At 53.2% G+C, this 9,317-nt stretch overlaps 1 protein-coding gene across 1 annotated transcript; it reads right to left on the bottom strand.

Annotated features, from left to right (window-relative positions):
• Positions 1-274: 274 nt before the first annotated feature.
• FOS (Fos proto-oncogene, AP-1 transcription factor subunit) lies at positions 275-3,684 on the bottom strand. Its single transcript, XM_042943831.1, has 4 exons — positions 3,392-3,684; positions 2,369-2,623; positions 1,846-1,953; positions 275-1,721 (listed from the first exon to the last, which is right to left on the bottom strand). The coding sequence occupies exons 1-4, from the start codon at positions 3,530-3,532 to the stop codon at positions 1,080-1,082; spliced, it is 1,146 nt and encodes a 381-aa protein (XP_042799765.1). The 5' UTR covers positions 3,533-3,684; the 3' UTR covers positions 275-1,079.
• Positions 3,685-9,317: the final 5,633 nt, after the last annotated feature.

The raw sequence follows: 9,317 nt of genomic DNA, 5'->3' as shown, positions 1-9,317 counted from the left end.
AAAACAGAGAAAGAAGCAGGAAGACGCGTTCCCTCAAAAGCTATATAGTACAGTCATTTGCTACCCCAGAATCTGCTAGGGAATCTTAGCCTCACCAGATGAACCCATATTTGTAAAATATTCCCAACATCAGCTTTAGAGTTTCCTTTTGCTTTTCAATAAGGGATCAAACGAAGGGGCGTGTCCCCCTCCAGGAGCTACCCTTCTTGACAAACTGGTCTCTGATACCTTTCAGGATCTTACAAAACTTCCAGAATAAAGAGCACAAGTTTGGTCGCATTCAACTTAAATGCTTTTATTGACAATGTCTTTGAACAATAAGCAAACAATGCTTAAATTTTTCATTCAAATTCACTTTCCACATGTCAAAAGACCTCAAGGTAGAAAAAAATAAAATAAAAATATAAATATCTGAGAATCCATCTTAATAAATAAATTAAAAACACAATAAAACGTTTTCATGGAAAACTGTTAATGTCAGAACATTCAGACCACCTCAACAATGCATGATCAGTAACGTTACGATGAACATTGATGTTGAAGAAAAAACTACAGTACATGGATATAGCTATTTATTTCTATCTACCAGAAAATAAAGTCATATCTTTTCTTAGTTTAATATTGGTCATTGCTAATCAGAACACACTATTGCCGGAACACAGTACTTATTGTTAAAATCAGCTGCACTAGATACAATTCGAAAATATCCAGCACCAGGTTAATTCCAATAATGAACCCAATAGATTAGTTAATGCTATGAGAAGACTAAAGAGAAAGAGATAAGAGACACAGACCCAGGCCTGGCTCAACATGCTACTAACTACCAGCTCTCAGATGTGTCACTGGGAACAATACACACTCCATGCGTTTTGCTACATCTCCGGAAGAGGTAAGGACTTGAGTCCACACGTGGATGCTTTCAAGTCCTTGAGGCCCACAGCCTGGTGTGTTTCACGCACAGATAAGGTCCTCCCTAGGTCTACGGGAACCCTCGAGGGAAGACGTGTTTCTCCTCTCTGTAATGCACCAACTCGGGCAGCGGCGCTCGTGGGTGCCTGCTGCCTCCCCTCCTCGCCTGCTCACAGGGCCAGCAGCGTGGGTGAGCTGAGCGAGTCAGAGGAGGGTTCGTTGCTGCTGCTGCCCTTGCGGTGAGCAGCCCCACAGCTGGGGAAGGAGTCAGCCTCAGGGTAGGTGAAGACGAAGGAAGACGTGTAAGTAGTGCAGCTAGGAGTACAGGTGACCACCGGGGTGCACAGAGGCTCCAGCTCTGTGGCCATGGGCCCCATCCCCAGGGAGCCACCATGCAGGGGCTCCCAGTCTGCTGCATAGAAGGAACCAGACAGGTCCATGTCTGGCACAGAGCGGGCGGTCTCAGAGCCGCTGGGCCTGGACGATGCTGGGAACAGGAAGTCATCAAAGGGCTCGGCCTTCAGCTCCATGCTGCTGATGCTCTTGACCGGCTCCACGGAGGGCTTGGGCTCAGGATCATTGAGGAGGGGCAGGGTGAAAGCCTCCTCCGACTCGGGGGTGGCAGCTTCCGGCAGGCCCCCGCTCAGATCTAGGGAAGCCACAGACATCTCTTCCGGGAAGCCCAGCTCATCGGGGATCTTGCAGGCGGGTCGGTGAGCTGCCAGGATGAACTCTAGTTTTTCCTTCTCCTTCAGCAGGTTGGCAATCTCAGTCTGCAAAGCAGACTTCTCATCTTCTAGTTGGTCTGTCTCCTGCACACAGAGGGATAAAGCAAAGCATAAGACACAGGCTTACTCAAGCTCCCCTATACCCAGTCTCCAACTTGCTCCCAAAGTTTGAAAAAGGAGTGACCTCCCCTCCCCAGGATCTACCCACCGCTTGCAGCGTATCCGTGAGCTCCCGCCTCCGGTTCCGGCACTTGGCTGCAGCCATCTTATTCCTTTCCCTTCGGATTCTCCTTTTCTCTTCTTCTTCTGGGGACAACTAGAAAAATAATTTTCAGAAAGGCCAACAGTCAGTGACAAGGTCTGCCATCAGCTCTGTTCAGCCACCCCAGGGAAACTGGCCCTTGGTGCTTCTCAGCTTCCTGGCACCTCTGCTGGGAAGCCATTTCCAACCTGCCGTTGTGGGCTAGGTGTGACTTACATTTAAAATCGGAACAAAGAGCCCGGTCTAAAAGCAGGAGGTAGGAACCTATCAGGGAAGAAACTATTGCAGTACTTCTTGGGGCAGGGCTACCAGAGTCTGGCTTGGGGTGGAGATGGCTTGGAGCCAGGGGTCCCCGTTCGGGATGCGCGGTGAATTCCATCCGCGGCTTCGCCCTATCTACTGTGCTCCCGGTCTCCACCCACGCCAACCCATGCCCCCTGCTGAGAGAAGGCGCAGAAGAACTCCTCACCTGTTCCACTTTGCCCCTCCTGCCAATGCTCTGAGCTCGGCCTCCTGCGGTCACGGTCTTCACGACTCCAGCCCTGGAGTAAGCCCCGGCGGAGGGGGCGGGGACTCCATAGGGGTGGGGGGCTCTGGTCTGAGAAGGAGCCACGGAGGAGACCAGGGTGGGCTGCACCAGCCACTGCAGGTCCGGGCTGGTGGAGATGGCAGTCACCGTTGGGATAAAGTTGGCGCTGGAGACGGCCAGATCCGTGCAGAAGTCCTAGAACGAAGACAGGAGGGGAGAGCTGACGTGAGTGAGCAGGTTCCGGACACCGGTGGCGACAGCCGAGTTTCCAGTGCCGCATGCAGCAGGGAGAGGGAGGGAGAAGCGTGCCCTGGACTGCTCTCGTCTTTTTATATGCCCCTCATCTTGGATGGAAGGTCTCCCCGTTTCCTCCCAAGAAATCCGCAACGCAGTGCCCTTCTCCTCCACCCTGCTGCTGCGTCCCCGTTATCCCTTCGGCATCACCCGCTTGAAAGGGGGTTTGTTATAAATATCCCTGACGTCTGCGCTGACGCAGGCGCCGCTCCGGAGTCTCCTGAATGAACTCGCTTTTTATCAATGAAACTGCCTTACACACCCGCCTGCTTCACCCTCCTCCCCCGCCCCTCCTCCCTGCTCCAGGCAGCTAGGGGAGGGGGAATCGCCGCTTTTTGCCGCCTCCCGGAGGAGCCAGGATCGAGTTCGCGAATCTTTGCTTGGGACCTGTTTGCCCCAGCTCATGTCAGAGACCAGTCAGAGAGCGCGGTCCCAGGGCAACTCAGGATGAGCCTGCCGCGGGAGAGGAGGACCGATTCTTACTATGACAAGCGTGCGTGCACTCGGAACAAGTCCGGGGCTCTCCGAGATAGGGCTGCTCCGGCCGGGGCAGCCTCCCTCCCCGGCCCAAGGGGTCCCCGACTCGTCTCCCCGAGCGTCCCGCCCCCCGTGTCTCCTCCCCGGTGACCCCGAGCCCCGGGCCCCGCGGCGGCGCGAAGCCAGCCTCACCTGCGCATTGACAGGAGAGCCCATGCTGGAGAAGGAGTCGGCCGGTGAGTGGTAGTAGGAGAGATTGTCCCCGGCCGGGGAGGCGCTGCTGCAGCGGGAGGAGGACGCCTCGTAGTCGGCGTTGAAGCCAGAGAACATCATGGTCGCGGTGAGTCTAGGCCCGGGCGAGGGGCTGAGGGGCAGAGGCAGGTGGGAGCTGTGGGGCAGAGCTGGGTAGGAGCGCGGTCACTGCTCGTTCGCTGCGCCGCCGCCGCCGCCGGCTCTGTCTCGACTTCTGGGCTGCTCGCTGCAGATGCGGTTGGAGTACGAGGCGCCGCAGCCACTGCTTTTATAACAGCATTCTATGAATGAGCAGCCACACGTCATGGGCGCGACCATCGTGGCGCTGGGGGGGTGGCGAGCGGACCTGGACGCCTCTGCTGCCTCCTTGCCGCCTCCGCCGCCCTCGCAGCCTCCCGTCTCCCGTCTTGGTGCGTTTCCTTATCTCCTCAATGCTTAGCAACCTAGGACTTAGGGGTCTCACGGACCCCCTAAGATGAGGGACTCCGGGGATAGCTCCCCCCACGACCGCAGGGAACGGCCGTGGAAACCTGCTGACGCAGATGTCCTAATATGGACATCCTGTGTAAGGGAGGGGGGATGGATTGACGGGAACTGCTCGCGGGCTGCAGCCAACACCAAGGGTGCAGCGCGGGGGGAGGCGGGGGCCGCGGTCGGGGGAGGGGAGGCGGGAAAGGCGAGGAACGCGAGCGAACATTCGCACCTGGTTCAATGCGGACCCTTGTTCCCGGAGCGGAGTTGGGGGATGGGGTGGAAGCGACTTTTTACCAGTATACGGAACCCCGGAAACGTGCTGGGGCTAAGGTAAAGGAGAAACAGGTACAGAGCCCGAGGGCTTAAGCCTCGGCCTCCGAAGGAATGCGCCCCCCCCCCGCCCCCCAGCACCACGACATTCCAAATTCTAGCCCTAATTCAGTGCAAACTGTGGAAGCAGACCCTTAAGCCCCCACTCTCGAGCAATACTAGGACTGTTACTGCATTTGGAAGCAGAAAGTCCGGAGATCCAAAATAAGGGACTACGATAACCTACTTTACCTACGATGCTGGGCATTTTGATTTTAATTTTTTGTTTGTTTTTAAGGAAAAAACGCATTTTTTTTTCTCGGCCATACTTAAGGATGTTAGTGTTACTGTCAAATCTCTGAGACACTAGCCAGTAAACATTGTGCAGAACCTCCACGCAAGGATGTCTGATGGGTTCGTTTGCCTCCTTCTGAGCTGGGGCCCGAGGAATGGGGTGGGGGTGGGGGGATGTTATGTGGGTAAGGTGGTCAGTTGGGAGTACCGGGTGGAGAGAGCTCTTGGGGGAGCGCAAGTCCAAGCGGGGGAGTTAGATGTGGTTCGGTTCCCCCAGGAAGCTGTGCTTACTGGGAGCCCACAAGCGGGTGATTTTCCAGCGAGGACTTGGAGGGGGGAGCACCGGGCACGCTGGAAGGACCGTGGCCAGCAGCGCCCAGGCCGGGGACCTCGGCCACTGGGACCTAAGACGCGGCCCCGTGGCCTGGAAAACGGGGTTGGGGCGCCTAGATGCTCGGGAGTGCGTTGCGCCCCCTGACGCCCCCAGCCTCCTGCTCCGCTGCAAAGGACAGCTGGGGTCACATTGCCCCTGGTTGGGTCCCAGCGCGCCGGCCACCTCCGGGACGCGAAGCCGCAGATCCCAGCAGAGCCTCTGTGTCCCTTCCCCCACTCTTCGGGCCAGGGGCTCACGGAAAGGGGCGAGGCGGGATCAGGGCAGCGGGCGGATCCCTCGGGGAGCGCGGGGAGCCGGACCGCCGACCTGCCTTCAGCCGCCGCACCCCGGAGCCAGGCGATCCTGCTATAGATAGTAACAGGGAAGCGGCTGTTTACAGCAACACTGCGCCGCCAGGGCTGTCTCCAGGCGACGCCGCGCGGCCGGGCGCGCCGTCGGCCGGGCCAGGCCGCCCTCCCTACTCGCTCCCCCGGGGCCTCGGCCTCCCCGGCCCGGCTGCGGCCACTCCCGCCGCCTGACATCATCCTCCGGGTCCTGGGACTGCGTGCGGCTCGCGCGCCGCGGTGCGCTAACCTCCATTCTTAGAGATGAGAACCCGGCGGGAGCTGGGAGGGCAGGGAGGCGGGGATTCGTGGAACTGGGCCACTTGCTATTTTTTGCATTCCCTGTCACAGGCAGAGGTGAAAACAGAATTTCATCATTGTATGGCACTGGTTTATGTTGGTGGGAATTTAGGCGCCCCCCAACCTCCGCACTTAAAAAAGGAGAGCGAGAAGGAAAAACATAATACATAAACAGACTTCTCCGAGCTGCCTTGAATCGTAAAACAATTCTCCGGCCTTCAGTTCTCCTAATTCTATCATCTGTCAGGCTACTTCACTGTTCTTGATTATTTACAAAAAAAAAAAAAGTCATGAAGGCAAATCCATTTCTCTTATTAGCTTGGACAAAGGAGGTCAAGCTTTAAATTCCTGGGTCTGGTCTTGCCTTCCATTCATAACTGGATCTCAGGCCGCTTAAGAGAAAACCTAGAATGACTTCATTTATTTCCCCTTCAGAGTTTGAATTAGCTCAACTCAGCACCTAAAGGATGTGTCAAGATTTTATATCCCAGGATTTATCTCATATATCACTTTATCCTGTGTTTGCCAATAAAAGGAAAGGGGTCTCTGAATGAACCTGTCCCCTCCAGATAGCTTAACTCTTTCCTTCCCAGCACCATTACGACCTGAGAGTTGGGGATTTAAACCCATCCTCTGAAAAGGACAGAACCATGAATTCATAATTCTTTTATTTATTCATCCAGGAACTACTGACAGCCTCTTATGGCCATGCACTCCTGTGAGTTCTGGGGGCTGGCACTTACTGTACAGAACAGAATGGACCTGTCCCTACCTTCAGAGACCTTCCAGCTTTGGGGAGAAGATCAGCAAATCAGGAGAGAATTACAAAGCAGCAGCAAACGCTTTGACAGAGGTAAGAACACAGAGGAGGGCTCAGAGACCAGTATCAGAGGAAGTGACTATGGTACAGAGATGGGACCTGGACCCACTGTCCTCTGGGAAGTGACATGATAAAGATTGAAATGCCAGAGCATCTGAATCTGTGATCACCCTAACGTACTCTCACATCTGAATCTGCTCATGGTATCTGCTTCAGGACTACAAAATCACATTTTCAATGTGGAGCTCACATGATGTAGCCTTAAAATAGAGGGAAATCAGAACCGATGCACGAAATTATCTTTGCCATTAGCCAAGGTCAGGGTGACTTAGAGACAGATGTGCGTGTGCCTCTGTGAACATAGTGCTGCCTTCTAGCAGGGCAGGGGTTCTGTGTTCAGGACAAGTCTGAGCATATAAAACCAAAACTTACGCAGTTTGTGATTATCTATGTGCGGAGTTCCTCCTCTGTGGGGATCCAGAAGTGAAGAGGAGGGTAGAATCCCGTGTCTGATTTTAACCCAAACTGACAACAAATATATCTTTCCTCAACAGTTGCTCCTTATCAGATAGAGACTTTTCCTATTTTGTACTTCTCTGGCATTTGAATTAAGAGACCTGACCCACATCAAGCATTTGTTCAGCAACTCTGGAAGCCAGTGCACATTGTTTAGCCCGGTGTTATTGCAACATTAAGTGAAAGGCTGCTGTCTGTACTGCCTACGTAAATGCTGCCGCACACAATCCGTCCCCAGCATGCAGAAGTAGTTATTTATTTGGGGAAGTGTGGTCTAGCGGTGAAGGGTTGTGGTCAGAGCACGGGACCAGAAGTCAGGAAGATGTGTATAGCAAAATCAACTCCTTCAGGGACTTGGGGAAGTCGCTTCTTAGATTTATCCCCATGCTTTGGCCCTTGTCTTTTTCATGTACTGATATTCACTTAGTACCTAGCCCAGTGCCTCGCCTGTAACAGGTGTTTGATGAATATCTCCTGAATGGACGGATGAATGAATGAATGAATGAATACCCTCATCCAAGCAAGGCAAATATTGTCCTTTATGGGTACTTAGAAATCAATAGATAAGGTTCTTTAAATCTTTGGAAAGGCTGAACAGGCTGTGTCTTTTATTCTTGGGTATGAATAGGCAAAAATTGGGAAAGAGAAAATAACAAGATGCTAGGGCTATTTTCAGCTGTTGCAGGCTCTGGGCCTAAAGAACACCCCAGTGGTTCGTGATGAAAGATCAAACTTGCCCTTGTTATTGAGCCCCATGATAAAGACAGCCAGTGCCCATACATAAATGCCACATTGTCTGCAGTGACAATGACCATGTTACCACCACCCTCTAATTTATTCATTCTAAATGTCTGGACCCAAGGAGGGGCAGGACTCACACACACATGACACCCAGTGGAGGGCTTTAGGGGTCAAGGTTACTCACCCTATGGCTCAGACAGTGAGCAAAAAGACTGCTCCTATTTTAAAACAGTGGAGGCACGGGATTACCACCACCATCGCTGCACACACACACGTACAAACATACGCACCGCTGCCCTCCCCCCCCCACCACCACCCCCGCCGTGGCCACCAGGACTAATCAGTACTAGGGATTTAGCCTCTTTGGGAAAAGCTGCATTCCTTCGGAACAACCCTTGGCTTTTTGACAGGAGATGATGATTCAATGGGATCCCCGTCCTTCTGCTAATGCGAGCATTTAAACAAAGCTCAGTGTGGTCCCTGGGATAGGCTCCCTCTGGAGCTGAGGACATTGGGGAATAGTTACAGTGCCTGAGAAGGAGACATTTCAGCCCAAGCTTGCAGCCTGTCTCACCACAGCCTGCATCATTGGACCCTCACTGTCAGTCACGCTGACACTTCCTGTAGAAAGCAGAGCTCACCGCGGGCAGACCAGCGAGTCTTCTCCAGGTCATTGGCTCCTCAGCTGTCCTGAGCTGAACTTCTGCAGCTCTGGTGGACTTAGCTGCTGGACTTTCAGAAGAAGCCCATCTAGGTCACTAAACCTATAGGAAAACGACACACCCTGACTAAACACTGCAGCTGCAGGACTCCCATCCAACGGGGAAAATCCCAGAGTCAGCGTGGGTAGGGCCAGGCATGGCCAGCATGGGCTAGCACGCGACGCGCTCCAAGGAGTTAAGACATCTCAAGCATAGCTGACACCATTTTATCTACAGCCTTGCTCAGCAAGAAAGATCCTTAAAAGAGACGGTAATAATTGTGACGACAAAAAAAAAAACAACCCAATCTAAACCAGGAAGGGGCGCGTGGGCGGCTCAGTGGATTTAGGCGTCTGACTTCATTCAGCTCAGGTCATGATCTCTCTGTCGGTGAGTTCGAGCCCCTGTATGGAGCTCTCTGCTGGTGCTCGGAGCCTGGAACCGGCTTCCGATTCTGTGTCTCCCTCTCTCTCTGCCCTTCCCCCACTCAGGCACGCACGTGCTCGCTCACTCGCGCGCTCTCTCTCACTCTCTCAAAAATAAGTAAACATTAAACCAGGAAAATCCTGGCCAGTATGTAGGCATTCAGAGTTACGCTGCCTTCTGATCTATAGGTTCGAGTTTCATCCTCAGGTATGAACACTTTTTGTCTTAGCTCAGTATCTGCTTGTGCCCTACCAGAAAACTCCCAGTTGAGGTCTGATTTTCTCCGCTGTTATTTCACATGGAGTGTCAGTGAGTTAGAGATCACTGGCTAACATCCCCAAAATGACTTTACTGAAGAATTCCACCTTCAGACTCTGGCCCGCCGGAGATTGAGAGGTAATCAATGAAGACAGGGACAGATCGCACGCCGAAAGTCTACTCTCCCACTTAGTGGGGCTCTGAATTAAATCATAACACTAAACCCTAAACCATCAATCCCTTCAGACCTGTTTTAGTGGCCAATTTACAGAATCACACTGTAGAAAAAAAATTTACATTCCTTACTGAG

Source organism: Panthera leo, chromosome B3, assembly GCF_018350215.1.
Source record: "Panthera leo isolate Ple1 chromosome B3, P.leo_Ple1_pat1.1, whole genome shotgun sequence".
NCBI classification, from domain to species: Eukaryota; Metazoa; Chordata; class Mammalia; order Carnivora; family Felidae; genus Panthera; species Panthera leo.
This window is presented reverse-complemented; position numbering and strand designations above follow the sequence as displayed.

What these genes read in the sequence shown, in the direction of transcription:
- FOS (XM_042943831.1), bottom strand. Translation starts at nt 3,532, where the DNA reads ATGATGTTCTCTGGCTTCAACGCCGACTACGAGGCGTCCTCCTCCCGC. An exon ending in GCTCTCCTGTCAATGCGCAG is followed by an intron (nt 2,624 to 3,391) that starts GTGAGGCTGGCT and finishes TCTTCGTTCTAG; the next exon opens with GACTTCTGCACGGATCTGGC. An exon ending in TCACGGATACGCTGCAAGCG is followed by an intron (nt 1,722 to 1,845) that starts GTGGGTAGATCC and finishes CTCTGTGTGCAG; the next exon opens with GAGACAGACCAACTAGAAGA.